This window comes from Mustelus asterias, chromosome 21 (genome assembly GCF_964213995.1).
Source record: "Mustelus asterias chromosome 21, sMusAst1.hap1.1, whole genome shotgun sequence".
Lineage (NCBI taxonomy): Eukaryota > Metazoa > Chordata > Chondrichthyes > Carcharhiniformes > Triakidae > Mustelus > Mustelus asterias.
Genome location: NC_135821.1, coordinates 18,636,925 through 18,659,012, shown reverse-complemented (window position 1 = coordinate 18,659,012; position 22,088 = coordinate 18,636,925). Strand labels below are relative to the sequence as shown.

The 22,088-nt window shown below is 48.9% G+C and overlaps 1 protein-coding gene across 2 annotated transcripts in view; it reads right to left on the bottom strand.

Annotated features, from left to right (window-relative positions):
* Positions 1-22,088, bottom strand: part of xpnpep3 (X-prolyl aminopeptidase 3, mitochondrial) — a 96,417-nt gene that overhangs the window by 50,210 nt on the left and 24,119 nt on the right. The window contains exons 7-10 of one of the 2 annotated variants that reach the window (XM_078237587.1): positions 21,989-22,074; positions 18,309-18,492; positions 15,928-16,048; positions 4,780-5,428 (exon numbers count right to left, since the gene is read on the bottom strand). In XM_078237587.1, the coding sequence (XP_078093713.1) occupies positions 5,265-5,428; positions 15,928-16,048; positions 18,309-18,492; positions 21,989-22,074 (555 nt within the window). In that variant the 3' untranslated portion in view covers positions 4,780-5,264. Of the gene's footprint in view, positions 1-3,392; positions 5,429-15,927; positions 16,049-18,308; positions 18,493-21,988; positions 22,075-22,088 lie in introns of those variants that run through there. The other variant, XM_078237586.1, reaches the window with a different exon arrangement.

The window sequence follows — 22,088 nt, the reverse complement described above, 5'->3', positions numbered from 1 at the left end:
CGAGAGAATACAACTGAAAATTTCTTGCTTTGTCTGCAATTTGATGAAATATATTGCTTCCTATATCCTCAATTCTACGAGCAACAGTATTTGGCGCAAGACTGACAATTTTGAACAGATTTGCTTTTTCTGGGCATAACTTCCACTGCTTCCATTATACACTCTTTGATGAGATCTCCATCGGTGAATGGCTTTCCTCTTTTAGCCAACAGATAAGCTAGTTTGTAACTGGCCCTGGTTAAAGCTTCATTTTCAGTTATCTTCTGCGTTTAAAAAAAAAGCTTTTTGGGAAAGCAACCTGCGTTGCATTGATTCAAATTTTTCCAAACGCTGTGTTCCTGTGAATTGGGAATAACTTGGTTCATGTTTGGTCTCAGTGCCGACGTACATTGTACTCCTTCAAAACTGCAACAGTTTTGTTGCATATGACACACAAGGCTTTATCACCTGCTTGTACAAAGAAGTACAAAGAAGGGTATATCGGACTGAAAATGAGGGTTCGCCAAGCTGACACCACTCTGGTCATAGGGGAAGGAGCACAGCGGACAGGAACTGCATGTGTCAACTGTCCGACTGCGTGGTTGGGAATAAAACGAAGGGAAATAATTAGTTTTATTATTTATAAATATTTCAAGTTGCTGTGGGCCGGATGTGGCCCGCGGGCTGTAGTTTGGAGACCCCTGTCCTAAATTAAAGAATTGGGCATATTAAAATCAAACACAGTCAAACCTCGGGCAGGCCAGTTGTACAAATACACAAACATGTCTGGGCCAGACCCACCAACCACCCATCAGAGGTCGTTGCACTCTACTGATACTTAGCAGGAGATCATTGCACCCCATTGAAATGCACCGGCCTATTGTTAGAAGCCCAGATCGGGCCAGACTTTCTGTCACCGAGAACTCCTGCTGTTAGCTTATCTGACAACAGGTTACGAGTAAGCAACAACATGGAGATGGACACCTGGGGGCGGGCCCCGGTGTCCTGTCAGGCAGACATCAAGAAACCCACTGGGTTTTGGAACCCCCTCCTGTGACCTCATTGGCCGGAAGCCAGAGAAGTTTCTGGAAAGGCAAACGGGCAGAGGAATAAAGAGACGCATTTCAGACACACCAGCAGCGAAGACTCGATGAAGGAGGTGACCTTGACCATCCGGAAGACTGACCAGAGAAGGAAGGAAGGAAGAAGCTGCCATCGAGACTCACCTTCGTGACAACGGGCCAGAGGGACTCAGAGAATCGAGCCTGCAGTTTAACCAAACCATCTTTGCGGGTAGTATACTTGAATCTGGGGTATCCTCTTGTTTTATGTGGGTAATTTAAGGGTTAATAGTGTTATTAATAAACTTGTTGAACCTTTACTTGTGTTTGTCCTTTGTCCATCTTGCAAACAAGGACACCAGTGTAAAACCTTAGAGTAAGCAAACTGGTCGAAAGTATCTGAGAATTAACAGGTACAACAGTCATGATCTCATTGAATGGTGGAGCAGACTCGATGGGCCGAAAGGCCAGCTGCTGCTCCTACAACTTCTGGTCTTATAATTGGAGAACACTTTAAAGGATACAGCACAGGCAAAATGGATCGAATGGCCTCCTTTTGGCTTATAAAATGCAAATTAAGTAGACTGAGCATCAATTCAAATCAAATTAACGAGCATCCCCTTTATAAAGGAACACAAACAATGCATTCCCAGTTCCAGCTTTAACAAGAGGGAGGCACTGGCTGGGCCAGCATTTATTTTCCATCCCTAATTGCCCCATGAGAAGGTGGTGGTGAGCTGCCTTCTTGAACTGCTGCAGTCCATGTGGTGTAGGTACACCCACAGTGCTGTTAGGGAGGGAGTTGCAGGATGGCACCAGGGACCTGGGTTCAACCCCCGGCTTGGGTCACTGTCTGTGCAGAGTCTGCACATCCTCCCCGTGTCTGCTTGGGTTTCCTCCGGGTGCTCCAGTTTCCTCCCACAGTCCGAAAGACATGCTGGTTAGGTGCATTGGCTATGCTAAATTCTCCTTCTGTGTACCCAAACAGGTGCCGGAGTGTGGCGACTGGGATTTTCACAGTAACTTCATTGCAGTGTTAATGTAAGCCTACTTGAGACTAATAAATAAATTTTAATTTAATTAACTTTGTTTTGACCCAGCGACAGTGAAGGAACGGTGATATATTCCCAAGTCAGGATGGCGAGTGGCTTGGAGGGGAACTTCCAGGTGATGGTGTTGCCAGGTATCTACTTGTCCTGCTAGATGGTAGTGATTGTGGGTTTGGAAGGTGCTGTTGAAGGAGCCTTGGTGAGTTCCTGCAGTGCGTCTTGTAGTCACTGCTGTGACCGAGTGTCAGTGGTGGAGGGATGTTTGTGGATGTGTTGCCAATCAAGCGGGGCTGCTTTGTCCTGGATGGTGTTGAGCTTCTCGAGTGTTGTTGGAGCTGCACCCATCCAGGCAAGTGACTTGCGCCTTGTAGATGATGGACAGGCTTTGGAGAGTCAGGAGGTGAGTTACTCGCCGCAGTATTCCTAGCCTCTGACCTGCTCTTGTAGCCACAGTATTTATATGGCTGGTCCCAGTTCAGTTTCTGGTCAATGGTAACCCCCAGGGATGTTGATAGAATCAAGCGCAGTGTTCCCAGAGTCCAAAATGGACCCCTGTCTCTCAGGCATCCACTATGGTCTCCTGTGCTGTAAGGTTTTGTTATTAACCTGAGATTTCACACTAACTGCCTGCCACAATTCTGAGGAGACAGTAACGGGTTTTGATCCACACCATGGACCAGATATAGTGAGGGAGAAGGTAAACAAACTAAACAAGAAGGTTTAGAGAGGATGTGTGAAAGAACTGTTTCACCAAAAGAGTGTCTGGAACTCACTGCCTGGAAGAATGCTGGAGGCAGAGACCCTCATAACATTGAAGAAGTATTTAGATATGCACTTGCGATGCCAAGGCAATGGGGCCAAGTACTGGAAAATGGGATTAGAATAGAATCTCTGCAGTGCAGAAGGAAGCCATTTGGCCCATTGGGTCTACACTGACTCGCTGACAGAACATCTCCCCGTGTCTGTGTGGGTTTCCTCCGGGTGCTCCGGTTTCCTCCCACACTCCAAAAATGTGCAGGGTAGGTGGATTGGCCATGCTAAATTGCCCCTTAGTGTCAGGGGGACTAGCTAGGGTAAATGCATGGGGTTGTGGGGGTAGGGCCTGGGTGAGATTGTGGTTGGTGCAGACCCGATGGGCTGAATGGCCTCCTGCACTGCAGGGATTCCATGATTCCCAGTTGAAGGCGCCAGTCACTGCTCCGCTCGCCAGGCTACACACGGAGAGAAAACGAGAAGCGGGAGAGGTCACATTTACTTTAAGATGTTGGACTTTCCCTCCATTTCACAAAAAGGCAACAAGTGGAACTTTAAAAATAATCAGTAGAATTTAATGTCTTGTACCATTGTTCAAATAAACTGTCGATGCAACATATATATTGACAATAACAACTGAGCATAGATTGATGATGCGGTTCCTGTGCGTAAGAATCCCAAATCTTGATCAATAATTTACTGGAATGAAATGTGCATAAAACTCAATTATTCGTTGAAAACAGTGTTAACTTTTCCAGTTGCACCATAGAAAATATCACAGCTTGGTATGGCCCCTGCTCTGTCCAAGACTGCAAGAAATTACAAACGGTTGTGAATGTAGCCCAATCCATCTCGCAAACCAGCCTCCCATCCATTGACTCTGTCTACACTTCCCGCTGCCTCGGCAAAGCAGCCAGCATAATTTCAGAATCCTACAGTGCAGAAGAGGCCCTTTGGCCCATCGAGTCTGCACCGATGCACGAAAGGCCCTGAACTGCCCACCTGATCCCACTTGCCAGTGGGATTCAAGGACCCCACACACCCCGGACATTCTCTCTTCCACCTTCTTCCGTCGGGAAAAAGATAACAGAAGTCTGAGGTCACGTACCAACTGACTCAAGAACAGCTTCTTCCCTGCTGCCATCAGACTTTTGAATGGACCTACCATATATTAAGTTGATCTTTCTCTACACCCTAGCTATGACTGTAACACTACATTCTGCACTATCTCCTTTACTTCTCTATGAACGGTATGCTTTGTCTGTATAGCGCGCAAGAAACAATACTTTTCACTGTATCCCCAATACATGTGACAATAAATCAAATCAAATCAAATGAAGGGGTGCTTTACGTCAATCCTCTGGTAGTGCCGACCCAATCCAGTTGGCCTTTCTCCACAAATAGCAAGTTCTGCGGGGCTATTCATTTAGAAAGGCATCACAGCCCTGTCCGATCCTAATCTCATTCAGAGACATGCAGAGACTAAGCTGCCCGGGTGTGCCGCCATGCAGGAATATGCAGTGCCTGGAACAAGCAGGGCGCTCACAAGCAACACTCCTTCTGAGATGCACACCAATCTTAAAGGCAGCGGTCAGTGCAAAATGGCAGCCGCATACCTCTTAACAGAAGCTCGAGGGAACGTTACTCCAGAGTAGAAATCCTAACTGGTGTTTTCTCCTCCACCCAATGGCATTGCTGCCAAACCTCACGCTAGCTCTATGATATAATGCAGCTAAACCTAAACTGATGCTTCCAGTTGGTACAGTTCAGCACCGACACTTAATGTTTTACTCACATCTGATGCCACTGGAGGGGTTTAACCGGCGAGGTCAGACACTGGCTGTATAAATGCCAGAATAAGAAGTGAGAATTCCCATTCCGATGAGAAATAATCTCAGTTCTACAAGCCGATGATAAAAGGCTGTGCAGACTCGCACCTAATGTTCAAAGGGGAGCTGGACACATTTCTAACCACAGCTGAGTGTAAGGCTAGGTGGGAGTATCGGGTGAGCTGCTACACAGTGACCATGGTCGCCTGGAATCCATTTCAGTTAAGCTCAGAAGTCATTTATTTCCCGAGGGTTTTCTGCCACACGGTTAGTTGTTTTTGGGGATAACAGTGTGCAGTTATCCCATGACCCTGGGGGACAGTGAAACACTATGTCCGTCATTTTAGTTTTAAAAACGCTCTCGTGTGTTGTTCCTGTGTCACGCTCTCTGCTTCCTGTACTGGAGGAATGGGCAAACACTATCGCAGCTTTTACACGTCTGGGCAGGGTGACTCAGTGTAACATAGTGTCATCAGAAGCTGCCACACGCAGGGACCGTGGAGTGGAGATGCCGGATTCACTTGTGGTTGTATCTGTCGTGGTTAGTGTTTCATTGCGTGTTCCTGAGGTACCCGGTACAAAGGGGCAGTTTGTTAATGGTGGGCCCAGATCTGCTCCAATTCAAACAACTCCTTGGGACAGTCTGCTGAAAGAACGACCGGCCCCTCTTCCGTGATCAGAACATCATCCTCGATCCGAATTCCGATTCCACGGAATCTGGGCGGAGCTGACACATCATCTTCCGGGATGTAGATCCCTGCAGAGGAAAGAATGATTCCAAGAGCAAGTTTATCCAAGGTCAAAACCTGGAGTAAAATAGTCACGGTTAGCTGGGAAGGGGCGGTGTGTGAGCCGGTGTGTGTGTGGGGGTTAGCCGGGAGGGGTCGCTGCGTGAGCTGGTGTGTGTGTGTGTGTGTGGGTTAGCTGGGAGGGGTCGGTGTGAGCTGGTGTGTGTGTGGGTTAGCTGGGAGGGGATGGTGTGTGAGCTGGTGTGTATGTGGGTTAGCTGAGAGGGGATGGTGTGTGAACTGGTGTGTGTGTGGGTTAGCTGGGAGGGGATGGTGTGTGAGCTGGTGTGTATGTGGGTTAGCTGGGAGGGGATGGTGTGTGAGCTGGTGTGTATGTGGGTTAGCTGGGAGGGCTCGGTGTGTGTGTTGGTGTGTGTGTGGGTGAGCTGGGAGGGGTCGGTGTGTGAGCTGGTGTGTGTGTGGGTGAGCTGGGAGGGGTCGGTGTGTGAGCCGGTGTGTGTGTGGGTGAGCTGGGAGGGGTCGGTGTGTGAGCCGGTGTGTGTGTGGATTAGCTGGGAGGGGTCGGTGTGTGAGCTGGTGTGTGTGTGGGTGAGCTGGGAGGGGTCGGTGTGTGAGCTGGTGTGTGTGTGGGTGAGCTGGGAGGGGTCGGTGTGTGAGCTGGTGTGTGTGTGGGTGAGCTGGGAGGGGTCGGTGTGTGAGCTGGTGTGTGTGTGGGTGAGCTGGGAGGGGTCGGTGTGTGAGCTGGTGTGTGTGTGGGTGAGCTGGGAGGGGTCGGTGTGTGAGCTGGTGTGTGTGTGGATTAGCTGGGAGGGGTCGGTGTGTGAGCTGGTGTGTGTGTGTGGGTGAGCTGGGAGGGGTCGGTGTGTGAGCTGGTGTGTGTGTGGGTGAGCTGGGAGGGGTCGGTGTGTGAGCTGGTGTGTGTGTGGGTTAGCTGGGAGGGGTCGGTGTGTGAGCTGGTGTGTGTGTGGGTGAGCTGGGAGGGGTCGGTGTGTGAGCTGGTGTGTGTGTGGATTAGCTGGGAGGGGTCGGTGTGTGAGCTGGTGTGTGTGTGGGTTAGCTGGGAGGGGTCGGTGTGTGAGCTGGTGTGTGTGTGGGTGAGCTGGGAGGGGTCGGTGTGTGAGCTGGTGTGTGTGTGGGTGAGCTGGGAGGGGTCGGTGTCTGAGCTGGGGTGGAAATTTGTGGGTTAGCATCAAACAGAAACAATCCCCGATTTCAAAGCGATTGTTTTTTTAAATTAATTTGTGGGACGTGGGCATCGCTGACTGGGCCAACATTTGTTGCCCATCCCTAGTTGCCCTTGAACTGAGTCTCTCGCTCGGCCATTTCAGGAGGGCAGTTGAGAGTCAACCACATTGCTGTGGCTCTGGAGTCACGTGTAGGCCATCGCGTAAGGACGGCAGATTTCCTTCCCTAAAGGACATGAGTGACCCAGATAGGTTTTTCCGACAATCGACAATGGTTTCATCGTCATCAGTAGATTCTTAATTCCAGATATCTTTTATTGAAGTCAAATTCCACCATCTGCCATGGCTGGGATTCGAACCCGGGTCCCCAGAATGTTAGCTGAGCTTCTGGATTAATAGTCCAGGGATAATACCATTAGGCCATCGCCTCCCCACGAAGAAATGAGGGAAGTGGAGAATGAAGGAATAGAGGGAGAGAAAAGGGGAGGTGGTGGTGGAGTCGTCACTGGACTAGTAATCCAGAGTCCACGGTAATGGGAACATAGCATATAGAACATAGAACATAGAACATTACAGCGCAGAACAGGCCCTTCGGCCCACGATGTTGCACCGACCAGTTAAAAAAAAACTGTGACCCTCCAACCTAAACCAATTTCTTTTCGTCCATGAACCTATCTACGGATCTCTTAAACGCCCCCAAACTAGGCGCATTTACTACTGATGCTGGCAGGGCATTCCAATCCCTCACCACCCTCTGGGTAAAGAACCTACCCCTGACATCGGTTCTATAACTACCCCCCCTCAATTTAAAGCCATGCCCCCTCGTGCTGGATTTCTCCATCAGAGGAAAAAGGCTATCACTATCCACCCTATCTAAACCTCTAATCATCTTATATGTTTCAATAAGATCCCCTCTTAGCCGCCGCCTTTCCAGCGAAAACAATCCCAAATCCCTCAGCCTCTCCTCATAGGATCTCCCCTCCATACCAGGCAACATCCTGGTAAACCTCCTCTGCACCCTCTCCAAAGCCTCCACATCCTTCCTGTAATGTGGGGACCAGAACTGCACACAGTACTCCAAGTGCGGCCGCACCAGAGTTGTGTACAGTTGCAACATAACGCTACGACTCCTAAATTCAATCCCCCTACCAATAAACGCCAAGACACCATATGCCTTCTTAACAACCTTATCTACTTGATTCCCAACTTTCAGGGATCTATGCACACATACACCTAGATCCCTCTGCTCCTCCACACTATTCAAAGTCCTCCCGTTAGCCCTATACTCAACACATCTGTTATTCCTACCAAAGTGAATTACCTCACACTTCTCCGCATTAAACTCCATCCGCCACCTCTCGGCCCAACTTTGCAACCTGTCTAAGTCTTCCTGCAAACTACGACACCCTTCCTCACTGTCTACCACACCACCGACTTTGGTGTCATCAGCAAATTTGCTAATCCACCCAACTATACCCTCATCCAGATCATTAATAAATATTACAAACAGCAGTGGCCCCAAAACAGATCCCTGAGGTACACCACTTGTAACCGCACTCCATGATGAATATTTACTATCAACCACCACCCTCTGTTTCCTATCCGCTAGCCAATTCCTGATCCAATTTCCTAGATCACCCCCAATCCCATACATCTGCATTTTCTGCAGAAGCCTACCATGGTGAACCTTATCAAACGCCTTACTAAAATCCATATATACCACGTCCACTGCCTTGCCCCCATCCACCTCCTTGGTCACTTTCTCAAAAAACTCAATAAGGTTAGTAAGGCACGACCTACCTGCCACAAAACCATGCTGACTATCACCTATCAATTCATTACTCTCCAAATAACTATAAATCCTATCCCTTATAATTTTTTCCAACATCTTGCCGACAACAGAAGTGAGACTCACCGGTCTATAATTCCCGGGGAAGTCTCTGTTCCCCTTCTTAAACAATGGGACAACATTCGCTAACCTCCAATCTTCTGGTACTATACCAGAGGCCAACGACGACCTGAAGATCAGAGCCAGAGGCTCTGCAATCACTTCTCTTGCCTCCCAGAGAATCCTTGGATAAATCCCATCCGGACCAGGGGATTTATCTATTTTCAGACCCTCCAGAATATCCTGCACATCCTCCTTATCAACTGTAATACTGTCTATTCTACTCCCTTGCAACCCAGTGTCCTCCTCAGCTATATTCATGTCCCCTTGCGTGAACACCGAAGAGAAATATTGGTCCAATGCTTCACCAATCTCCTCCGGTTCCACACATAACTTCCCTCTGCCATCTATAACTGGCCCTAAACTTGCCCTAACCAACCTTCTGTTCTTGACATACCTATAGAACGCCTTAGGATTCTCTTTAACCCTATCCGCCAAAGTCTTCTCATGTCCCCTTTTAGCCCTTCTAAGCTCGCTCTTCAACTCCCTCTTAGCCAATCTAAAGCTTTCTAGTGCACTACCCGAGTGCTCACGTCTCATCCGAACATAAGCCTCCTTTTTCTTTTTAACCAACAAAGAAACTTTTTTGGTGCACCACGGTTCCCTAGCCCTACCAATTCCTCCTTGCCTGACAGGGACATACCTATCACAGACTCGCAGTAGCTGCTCCTTGAAAAAACTCCACATGTCGGACGTTCCCAGTCCCTGTAATCTCCTAGTCCAACCTATGTTTCCTAATTCTCTCCTAATAGCCTCATAATTACCCTTCCCCCAGCTAAAACCACTGGCCCGAGGTTCATGCCTATCCCTTTCCATCACTAAGGTGAACGTAACCGAATTGTGGTCACTATCACCAAAATGCACACCAACTTCCAAGTCTAGCACCTGGTCTGGCTCATTTCCCAGCACCAGATCCAATATAGCCTCACCTCTAGTTGGCCTGTCTACATACTGAGTCAAAAAACCTTCCTGCACGCTTTGAACAAAAACTGACCCCTCTAACGAGCTAGAGCTATAACAATTCCAGTCAATATTAGTCAAGTTAAAATCCCCCATAACAATTGCCCTATTACTTTCACTCCTAAGCAGGATTGACTCCGCAATCCTTTCCTCAACCTCTCTAGAACTTTTAGGAGGTCTATAAAAGACTCCCAACAGGGTGACCTCTCCTCTCCTATTTCTAATCTCCGCCCATACTACCTCAACAGATAAGTCCTCATCAAACCTCCTCTCTGACACTGTGATACAATCTCTGACCAATAATGCTACCCCTCCCCCTCTTCTACCTCCTTCCCTACTTCGACTAAAACATTTGAACCCCGGGACCTGCAGCATCCATTCCTGCCCCTGCTCTATCCATGTCTCTGAAATAGCCACAACATCGAAGTCCCAGGTACTGATCCACGCTGCAAGTTCACCCACTTTATTGCGAATACTCCTGGCATTGAAGTATACACATTTCAAACCCTGCTCCACCCCACCTCTGCAATGCCGTGCATTGCAGTCCCCATCCATGCATCCCTCACTTTCAGCCCCACTACTCAGGATCCCTCCCCCCCCCCGAATCAGTTTAAACCTCCCTGCATGGCCTTAGCAAATTTACCCCCCAGGATATTGGTCCCCTTCTGATTAAGGTGTAGACCATCCTTCTCATAGAGGTCACACCTTCCCCAGTACGAGCCCCAATTGCTTAAGTACCTGAACCCCTCCCTCCTGCACCATCCCCTCAGCCATGAATTCAAACCTTCCCTCTCCCTATTCCTCTCTAAACTATCCCGTGGTACAGGCAAGAGTCCAGAGAAAACCACTCTGTCAGTCTTGGCCTTTAGTTTCCACCCCAACTCCATAAATCCCTGCCTAATATCCCCTTCCCCTATCCTCCCTATGTCGTGTGTCCCCACATGTACAATAACTTGTGGTTTATCTCCCTCCCCCCTAAGAGTCCTGAATACCCTGTCAGACACATCCCGGACCCCAGCCCCTGGTAGGCAACACACCAACCCTGAGTCCCTACCTTTAGTTCCGACCCTCCTATCTGTCCCCTTAATTGTGGAGTCCCCAATCACAAGGCCCAGTCTTTTACAGCCCCTAACCACCTGAGCTTTCTCACTCGGCTCACCCCCAGAGATCTGCTCTCTATGCTCAGTTGATTCCTCCTCAACTGTAGCCTCCAGCACCGAAAACCTATTATGGAGGGGAACCGCCCCAGGGGATTGTCTTCCCGATTGCTTCTTACCCCTCCTCCTGGCATTGACCCAAGCCTCATTTCTAGGAGTTACTATTTCTCTATAACTCCTATCAACTTCCACCTCCGCCTCCCGAATTATGGGAATTAGGAGCAGAAGTCGGCAAATTCAACCCTTCGAGCCTGCTCCGCCATTCAATCAGATCATGGCTGATCTCTCCCTGGTCTCAAATCCACCTCCCCACCTGTTCCCCAAATCCCCTTATCCCTTTTCTATCAGAAATATATCTATCTCCTTCTTGAAACCATTCAATGATTCAGACTCCACCACGCTATGGGAGTTCCACCAATTCCCCCCCCTCTGCGAGAAGTAGTTCCTCCTCATCTCAGTTTTAAATCTACCGCCTCTCCACGTATACCTGTGGCCTCTTGTTCCAGATTGCCCCACACGAGGAAACAATTGGTCTACATTGATTTTATCAATCCCTTATAAAATTTCAAAAACCTCGATCAGATCCCCTCTCACCCTTGTCAACTATAGTGAGTACAAGCCCAAATCTCTTCTCATTCATCAACCCTTTCATCCCCGGAATCAGTCTGGTGAACCTCCTCTGAACTGCCTCCAATGCCACCGCATCCTCCCCCAAATAAGGAGACCAAACCTGGACACGACTCCAGCTGTGGTCTCACCAACTCCCGATACAATTGCAGCAACACTCCTCTACTTTTATACTCCAGTCCCTTTGCAATAAATGCTAACATCCCATTTGCCTTTTTTTATTACACGCTGCACCTGCATACCGACTTTCTGTGATTCATGACACCCAGATCCCTCTGCCCGGATGCATTTTGAATCTGCTTTCCATTTGGATAATAATTTGCCTTTCTTTTTTTTTTGGCCAACATGAAAAACCTCACATTTATCCACATTAAACTCCATCTGCCAAATTTTGGCCCATTCTCCTAGCCTATCTATACCTGTCTGTAGAATCTTTATCTCCTGTTCACTGTCTGCTCTCCCACCTATTTTAGTCTCATCCACAAATTTTGCTATGTTACACTCTGTCCCTGCTTGCAGATCATTTTAAGAGTTTTAACAACACCAGGTTAAAGTCCAACAGGTTTATTTGGTAGCAAATACCATTAGCTTTCGGAGCGCTGCTCCTTCGTCAGATGGAGTGGAAATGTCCACTCCGTCTGACGAAGGAGCAGCGCTCCGAAAGCTAATGGTATTTGCTACCAAATAAACCTGTTGGACTTTAACCTGGTGTTGTTAAAACTCTTACTGTGTTCACCCCAGTCAAATGGCGGCATCTCCACATGCAGATCATTTATACAGATTATAAACTGTTGAGGCCCGAGGACTGACCCCTGTGATAACCTGCTGTTACAGTTCGCCAGCCAGAGAAGGACCCATTTATCCCAACCCTTTGCTTTCTGTCAGCCAGCCAATCCTCACTCCAATAAAGAACAAAGAACAATACAGCACAGGAACAGGCCCTTCGGCCCTCCAAGCCCGCGCCGCTCCCTGGTCCAAACTAGACCATTCTTTTGTATCCCTCCATTCATATGGCTATCTAGATAAGTCTTAAACGTTCCCAGTGTGTCCGCCTCCACCACCTTGCCCGGCAGCGCATTCCAGGCCCCCACCACCCTCTGTGTAAAATACGTCCTTCTGATATCCGCGTTAAACCTCCCCCCCCCCCCTCACCTTGAACCTATGACCCCTCGTGAACGTCACCACCAACCTGGGAAAAAGCTTCCCACCGTTCACCCTATCTATGCCTTTCATAATTTTATACACCTCTATTAGGTCACCCCTGATCCTCCGTCTTTCCAGGGAGAACAACCCCAGTTTACCCAATCTCTCCTCATAACTAAGCCCTTCCATACCAGGCAACATCCTGGTAAACCTCCTCTGCACTAGAATCATAGAAACCCTACAGTACAGAAAGAGGCCATTCGGCCCATCGAGTCTGCACCGACCACAATCCCACCCAGGCCCTACCCCCACATATTTACCCACTAATCCCTCTAACCTACGCATCTCAGGACACGAAGGGCAATTTTTAGCATGGCCAATCAACCTAACCCGCACATCTTTGGACTGTGGGAGGAAACCGGAGCACCCGGAGGAAACCCACGCAGACACGAGGAGAATGTGCAAACTCCACACAGACAGTGACCCAAGCCGGGAATCAAACCCAGGTCCCTGGAGCTGTGAAGCAGCAGTGCTAACCACTGTGCTACTGTGCTGCCACCACCTTGCCTGGCAGCGCATTCCAGGCCCCCACCACCCTCTGTGTAAAATACATCCTTCTGATATCTGCGTTAAACCTCTCCCCCCCCCCCCCCCCCTCACCTTGAACCTATGACCCCTCGTGAACGTCACTCTCTCCCCACTCTCTGACCCCATTCTCTCTAAAGCCTCCACGTCCTTCTGGTCGTGTGGCGACCAGAACTGGGCGCAGTATTCCAAATGCATCTAGTACTCTACTCCCAGTCCCCTGCGATCTCACCTTCTGGATCAGTCTTTTATGTGGCACCTTGTCAAATGCCTTCTGGAAGTCTAGATATACCACACCCACAGATTGCCCATTATCCACCTTGCTGGTTATGTCCTCAAAAAGCTCATGCAACTTTGTCAAGCATGACTTCCCCTTCATAAAACCATGCTGACAATGGTGGATTGAGCTTTGTCTTCCCAAATGCTCAGTTATCTCCTCCTTAATGATTGATTCCAGCAGCTTCCCCGCCACAGAGGTCAAGCTAACTAGTCTATAGCTTCCTACTTTTTGCCTCTCTCCCTTTCTGAATAGGGGCGTCACATTAGTGTGTTTCCAATCCACCTTGCCCTTGGAAACCCGAGTTCGAATCCCACCACGGTAAATGGTGAAATTTGAATTCGATCAAAATCTGGAATTAAGAATCTACTGATGACCATGAAACCATTGTCGATTGTCAGAAAAACCCGTCAGGGTCACTAATGTTCCTTTAGGGAAGGAAATCTGCCGTCCTTACCCGGTCTGGCCTCCATGTGACTCCAGAGCCACAGCAATGTGGTTGACTCTTAACTGCCCCCTGAAATGGCCGAGCGAGACACTCAGTTCAAGGGGTAATTACGGATGGGTAATAACTGCTGGCCCAGCCAGCGACACCCATGTCCTGTATTTGAATAAAAATAAACAAACAGAAAGGGAATGACACACTGACCCTCCTTTCATTGATCAATCAAGTAATACCTACGGTTAGGAGGCGGGGCCTCAGGGGAAGGGGCAAATGGATGGGTTTGCAGAAAGGTGACAAGTTTTACTTTGAAAAGACCTAAAGATAAAACCTCTTCCAGTGGAGATGCCAAAGATATGGAGCGGCGTAAACAGGGAGGCTGGGGAAGTGGAGGCCCTTATAAAGTTTAAGAGGGTGATTGATTTATATTTGACAGACAAAGCGGCTGGAGGGTATTTTTTTAACTTATCAGTGTCACAAGGCGGCTTACATTAACACTGCAATGAAGTTACTGTGAAAATCCCCTAGTCGCCACACTCCGGCGCCTGTTCGGGTAACACTGAGGGAGAATTTAGCACGGCCAATGCACTCTAACCAGCACATCTTTTGGATAACATTAACGATTTTGGAGGAAGGAACTGAAGGCACTGTTGCTAAGTTTGCAGATGATACAAAGATATGTAGAGGGACAGGTAGTATTGAGGAAGCAGGGGGGCTGCAGAAGGACTTGGACCAGTTAGGAGAGTGGGCAAAGAAGTGGCAGGTGGAATACAATGAGGAAAAGTGTGAGGTTATGCATTTTGGAAGGAGGAATGGAGGCATAGACTATTTTCTAAATGGGGAAATGCTTAGGAAATCAGAAACACAAAGCGACTTGGGAATCATTGTTCAAGATTCTCTTAAGGTTAATGTGCAGGTTCAGTCAGCAGTTAGGAAGGCAAATGCAATGTTAGCATTCATGTCGAAAGGGCTAGAATACAAGAGCAGGGATGTACTTCTGAGGCTGTATAAGGCTCTGGTCAGACCCCATCTGGAGTATTGTGAGCAGTTTTGGACCCCATATCTAAGGAAGGATATGCTGGCCTTGGAAAGGGTACAGAGGAGGTTCACAAGAATGATCCCTGGAATGAAGAGCTTGTCGTATGAGGAACGGTTGAGGACTCTGGGTCTGTACTCGTTGGAGTTTGGAAGGATGAGGGGGGATCTTATTGAAACTTACAGGATACTGCGAGGCTTGGATAGAGTGAACGTGGAGAGGATGTTTCCACTCGTAGGAAAAACTAGAACCAGAGGGCACAACCTCAGGCTAAAGGGACAATCCTTTAAAACAGAGATGAGGAGGAATTTCTTCAGCCAGAGAGTGGTGAATCTGTGGAACTCTTTGCCGCAGAAGGCTGTGGAGGCCAGGTCATTGAGTGTCTTTCAGACAGAGATAGATAGGTTCTTGATTAATAAGGGGATCAGGGGAAAAGGCAGGAGAATGGGGATGAGAAAAATATCAGCCATGATTGAATGGCAGAGCAGACTCGATGGGCCGAGTGGCCTAATTCTGCTCCAATGTCTTGTGGTCTTATTGTGGGAGGAAACCCACGCAGACACGGGGAGAATGTGCAAACTCCACACAGACAGTGACCCAGGGCCGGAATCGAACTCGGGTCCCTGGCGCTGTGAGGCAGCAGTGCTAACCACTGTGCCGCCATACATTCTGGAATCAATCAGAGGGCACGCGATGGTGCAATCATGGAATTACTACAGTGCAGAAGAGGCCATTCAGTCCATCGAGTCTATACCGACTCTGACAGAGTATCCTACCCAGGCCCTCTCTCCTGCCCTTACCCTGTATCCCCACACATTTAGCACGGCCAATCCACCTATCCTGCACAGCTTTGGAGTGTGGGAGGAAACCGGGGCACCCGGAGGAAACCCACGCAGACACGGGGAGAACGTTCCAACTCCACACCGACAGTGACCCAAGCCGGGAATCGAACCCGGGTCCCTGGCGCTGAGAGGCAGCGGTGCTAACCACCGCGCTGCAGCAAGATTGTTCGCTGAAATGAGGCAGAAGGTCAGATCTGTATATTCTTGCTTATGATTGTCCGAACATTAATTAGAATTTGGTTCGAGGCAGAAACTAAGTGCCAGGAACTCAGCTTTATAACTTACCACTGGTTTTGATTTACTTACCAGGTTCGATGGTCACCACCATGCCAGGCCGGAGGGCTATGGTCCGTGAGATTTCCTGTGTGTCGTGGACGTCCATGCCCAGGTAATGTCCTACGTGGTGTGGGCAGTAATCCCCCACAGCCTGCAGGGACAGAACACAACTCTCATTGCAGAAACCTGGCCCTATATTCCCCAGTGTTTGAAAGAATGAGCGGGAATCCCACTGAGACAAGATTCTGAGGAGGTTTGACAAGATTACCGAGAGATCGTTTCCGCCGGTCGGGGAATCTAGTCAGGGTAAGGGGACCGATCATTTAGGACTGAGATGAGAAGAAGTTACTTCACTCGGGGGTTGCGAATCTTGGGAATTCTCTGCCCCAGAGGGTTGTGGGTGCTCCATCATAGAACATGTTTAGGGCTGGGATAGACAGATTTTTGGTCTCTCAGGGAATTAAAAGATATTAAAAGAATTAAAGCCACACTTGGAATACTGTGTACCGTTCTGGTCACCCTATTATAGAAAGGATATTATTAAACTAGAAAGAGTGCAGAAAAGATTTACCAGGGTGCTACCGGGACTTGATGGTTTAAGTTATAAGGAGAGGCTGGATAGACTGGGACTTTTTTCTCTGGAGCGTAGGAGGCTGAGGGGTGATCTTATAGAGGTCTATAAAATAATGAGGGCACAGATCAGTTAGATAGTCAATATCTTTTCCCAAAGGTAGGGGAGTCTAAAACTAGAGGGCATAGGTTTAAGGTGAGAGATACAAAAGTGTCCAGAGGGGCAATTTGTCACACAGAGGGTGGTGAGTGTCTGGAACAAGCTGCCAGAGGCAGTTGTAGAGGCGGGTACAATTTTGTCTTTTAAAAAGCATTTAGACAGTTACATGAGTAACATGGGTATAGAGGGATGTGGGCCAAATACAGGCAATGGGGATTGGCTTAGGGGTTTAAACAAAAAAGGGCGGCATGGACAAGTTGGGCCGAAGGGCCTGTTTCCATGCTGTAAAGTTCTGACTCTATATGGGGAGTGGGTGGGAAAATGGAATCAAAGCCCCACATTAGCCATTGGGTGGCACGGTAGTTCAGTGGTTAGCACTGCTGCCTCACAGCGCCAGGGACCCGGGTTCGATTCCCGGCTTGGGTCACTGTCTGTGCGGAGTCTGCACGTTCTCCCCGTGTCTGCGTGGGTTTCCTCCGGGTGCTCCGGTTTCCTCCCACAGTCCAAAGATGTGCGGGTTAAGTGGATTGGCCATGCTAAATTGGTCCTTAGTGTCGTGGGCACTAGCGAGGGTAAATGCATGGGGTTATGGGGATAGGGCCTGAGTGGGATTGTGGTTGGTGCAGACTCGATGGGCCGAATGGCCTCTTTCTGCACTGTAGGATTCTATGATTCTATTCTGTGATAAAAAGTAAAAATATGAATGTCACAGATCTGAACTAAAAATATAAACTATTGGAAATATGCAGAAAGTTATTGGTAATGAACTCTCAGCCAAAACGTGAATGTAATTTATTTGAATTTTCAGATGCTGACTGATCCTCCACACGGTAGCACAGTGGTTAGCACTGCTGCTTCACAGCTCCAGGGACCTGGGTTCGATTCCCGGCTTGGGTCACTGTCTGTGTGGAGTCTGCACGTTCTCCCCGTGTCAGCGTGGGTTTCCTCCGGGTGCTCCGGTTTCCTCCCACACTCCAAAGATGTGCGGGTTAGGTTGATTGGCCAGGTTCAAAATTGCCCCTTGGAGTCCTGAGATGCGTCGGTTAGAGGGATTAGCGGGTAAATATGTGGGGTTACGGGGATAGGGCCCGGGTGGGATTGTGGTCGGTGCAGACTCGATGGGCCGAATGGCCTTCTTCTGCACTGTAGGGATTCTATGATTTCTATGACTTTGTGTTTTTAATGATCGGGTACAAAGCAGCAGCCACTACAGCCTGCGGGCAGGTCACCCTTCTCCCTGAAAGCCACAGTTTCCTCCCACAGTCCAAAGATGTGCGGGTTAGGTTGATTGGCCATGCTAAATTGCCCCTTAGTGTCAGGGGGGATTAGCAGGGTAAATACATGTGGTTACGGGGATAGGGCCTGGGTGGGATTGGGGTCGGTGCCGACTCGATGGGCTGAATGGCCTCCTGTAGGTTCTGTGATCAATCGATGGCCAACTTGGGTGAGCTTCTGAAGGGTTGCGGCGTTCAAGGAGGCGTAGCCAACACAAACCCCAACAAGAGTCAGGCCCCCTGTGCCGAAGAGAGCCGCAAAACAGCTGAATGGCAATCCCAGGCACAGGACTGATGCCCTATTTGGTTAGTGCTAACATGCAAACCCTTTGCTTCCCAATAGTTTACCAACTTAACCGTAACTGATCACACTGAGCTGAAGCAATGAGTTTATGAATGGGTCGGACCTTGTGGCCAACACGTTGGGTGGCTGTCTCCTGCAGGACCCCCATCTCCTTCAGCTTCTGTTTGAGTGCAGCCAGCATAAACGTGTAGATGTTTTCCAGACTGATCCCAGGAGTGCACAGAGATAGGCAAGACTTCTGAACATCAAGAACAACCTGGTAGAGCTCAGACTGAGGCCCCGAGAATCTGTAACAGATCAAATAACGGTTAGCCTTTTCCAGCAGGACACCAGCAAGGGGTTTACAAGCCACACAGGAGGCAGGTTTGAACTGGATGCAGCCTACAGCACAGAAACAGCTCCTAGCTGGTCAATCGCAGTGTTCATGAGCAGGGAGGACGCGGTGGCGTAGTTGGATTGACGCTGGACGAGCAATCCAGAGACCCAGTGCTCTGGGGACCTGGGTTTGAATCCCACCATAGCAGATGGTGGAATTGAAATTGAATTAAAAAACTGGAATTAAAACCATTGTTCCATAGAATCCCTACAGTGCAGGAGGAGGCCATTTGGCCCATCGAATCTGCACCGACCGCAATCTCACCCAGATCCTATCCCCGTAACCCCATTTACCCTGCTAATCCCCCCTGACACTAAGGGGCAATTTCGCATGGCCAATCCACCTAACCCGCACATCTTTGGACTGTGGGAGGAAACTGGAGGACCCGGAGGAAACGCACACAGACACGGGGAGAACATGCAAACTCCACACGGGCCCGAGGCTGGAATCGAACCTAGGACCCTGGCGGTGAGGCAGCAGTGCTAACCACTGATGCCACCGTGTTGTAAAAACCTTTCTGGTTCTCAAATGATCCTTACCCGGTCTGGTCTGCATGTGACTCCAGACTCACATCAACATGGTTGACTCTTAAATGCCCTCTGAAACCACCATCAGCCACCCACCCCCCCCCCCCCCCCCCCCAAGCATATCCTATTGGTTTCCTCCGGGTGCTCCGGTTTCCTCCCACATTCCAAAGATGTGCAGGTTAAGTGGAATGGCCGTGCTAAATTGACCCTTAGTGTCAGGGGGATTAGCAGGGTACATTCATGGGATTACGTGGATAGGCTGGGTGGGATTGGTGTTGGTACAGGCTTGATGGGCTGAATGGCCTCCTTCTGCACTGTACGGATTCGATTCTCCCACATTTGCTTTTCCTTAATCGCAGTGAGTCATTCTTTAAAAATCTTCATAATTAATGAACATGAAATTTGGCGCAAATGATTTGTTCTTGCTGATTTTGCATTGCCCCCTCGCTGAAGGTGACAGACAGGTAGGTGAGCAGCCTCCAGGCCAGTACAGGCTCCCACTCCCCCAGAACAAGCACTGATTAATCCCCATCCAACGGGAATCCATCCCATGTGGAACAGCTGCCTTGATATTTAACCTTTTTCACGGGCACTGCAGGTTGCTGTGCCAACACACTGACTAACGCATCACCCCTCATTGTACCACCTTTATACAGCATAGGGCAGCTTTCAAAGGGCAAATCCACTTTCATTACAAATAAAGATATTAAACATTGGAGCTTTGCTAGAGTTTGGTTTGAGCAGAGGGCTCTGTAACAACATTTCAAATCAATTGCATTTAAAATTTTTTATTAATCATCTTACCCGTAACCCGCTAATCCTCCTAACCTACACATCTTACCTACACATCTTTGGACACTGAGGAAGAATTTAACATGTCCAATCCCCCTAAGCTACACATCTTTGGACACTAAGAGGCAATTTAGCATGGTCAATCTCCCTAACCTGCACATCTTTGGACACTAAGAGGCAATTTAGCATGGCCAGTCCCCCTAGCCTGCACATCTTTGGACACTAAGAGGCAATTTAGCATGGCCAATCCCCCTAACTGACACATCTTTGGACACTAAGAGGCAATTTAGCATGGCCAATCCACCTAACTGACACATCTTTGGACACTAAGGGGCAATTTAGCATGGCCAATCCACCTAACCCGCACCTCTTTCGGACTGTGGAAGTAAACCCACGCAGACACAGGGAGAATGTGCAAACTCCACACAGACAGGCACCCAAGTCTGGAATTGAACTCGGGTCTCTGGCACGGTGAGACAGCAGTGCTAACCACTGTGACACCATGCCGCCCTGTTAAACCGGTGTAGAAGTTCATTAGACACAGCTCTAGTCTCCATGTTACTAAAAGGATAAATGAGAACTGGAGAAGGAGCAAAAAGAATTTTCACAAGCATGCTACCAGAACGAAGAGGTTATATTATCAGTAAAGAGAAGGTTGACCTGAAAGAGATCTTTCAATGTGAATGAGTTTGAGAGGGTAGATGTAAGAGAGGGGGGAGTGCGGGGAGTCCAAAACTGAAGATCGTAAATATAAGGAAGGATGTTCTTGCTCTCGAGGGAGTGCAGCAAAGGTTTACCAGGCTGATTCCGGGGATGGCGGGACTGATGTATGAGGAGAGATTGACTAGGTTAGGATTGTTTTTGCTGGAGTTCAGACAAATGAGGGGGGGATCTCAGAGATTTATAAAATTCTAACAGGATTAGACAGGGTAGATGCAGGGAGGATGTTCCCAATGGTGGGGGAGTCCAGAACCAGGGGTCACAGTCTGAGGATTCAGGGTAGACCATTTAGGACGGAGGTGAGGAGACATTTCTTCACCCAGAATGGTGAGCCTGTGGAATTCATTACCACAATAAGTAGTTGATGCCAAAACATTGAATGTATTCAAGAGGCGGCTGGATATAGCACTTGGGGTGAATGGGGTCAAAGGTTATGGGGAAAAAGCAGGATTAGGCTATTGAGTTGGATGGTCAGCCATGATCGTGATGTCCATCTGCGTTGCCACTTTCAGTGATTGGTGGACATGTACACCCAGATCTCTCTGCCGGTCAATACTCCTAAGGGTTCTACCATTTACTGTATAATTCCTACATGCATTGGACCTTCCAAAATGCATTACCTCACATTTGTCCGGATTAAACTCCATCTGCAATCTCTCCGCTCAAGTCTCCAACCGGTCTATATCTTGCTGTATCCTCTGACAAGCCTCTTCACTATCCGCAACTCCACCAATTTTTGTGTTGTCTGCAAACTTACTAATCGGACCAGCTACATTTTCCTCCAAATCTGAAAGATGTGCTGGTTAGGGTGCAGTGACCCAAACAGGCGCCGGAGTGTGGCGACTAGGGGAAATTTCACAGTAACTTCATTGCAGCGTTAATGTAAGCCTTACTTGTGACTAATAAATAAAAACTTAAAAACTCAAACTTAAACAAATCATTTATATCTACTACGAAGAACAAAGGTTCCAGAACTGATCCCTGTGGAACACGCTAGTCACAGCCTTCCATTCAGAAAAGCACCCCTCTACTGCTACCCTCTGTCTTCTATGGCCAAGATGTGGAAATGCCGGCGTTGGACTGGGGTAAACACAGTAAGGAGTCTAACAACACCAGGTTAAAGTCCAACAGGTTTATTTGGTAGCAAACGCCACTAGCTTTCGGAGCGCTGCTCCTTCGTCAGGTGGAGTGGAAATCTGCTCTCCAGGAGAGGGCGGCGGGGGAGGGCATAGGCTGCCAGTGAGGGGCTGGGCCCTGGGTGAGGGTATGGGGCCTGGGTGAAGGCTACGGGCCGCGGGTGAGGGGCTGAGTGGGTACGGGCCCTGGGTGAGGGGCTGGAGAGGGCACGGGCCGCGGGTGAATCCTCACCTTCCATTGACAGGCCAGACCCGTGTGACATCACTGACATAGCCGGAATACTCGCAGCCTCCGTCCAATAGAACCAGCTCCCCATCCTGGAGAGACAGTG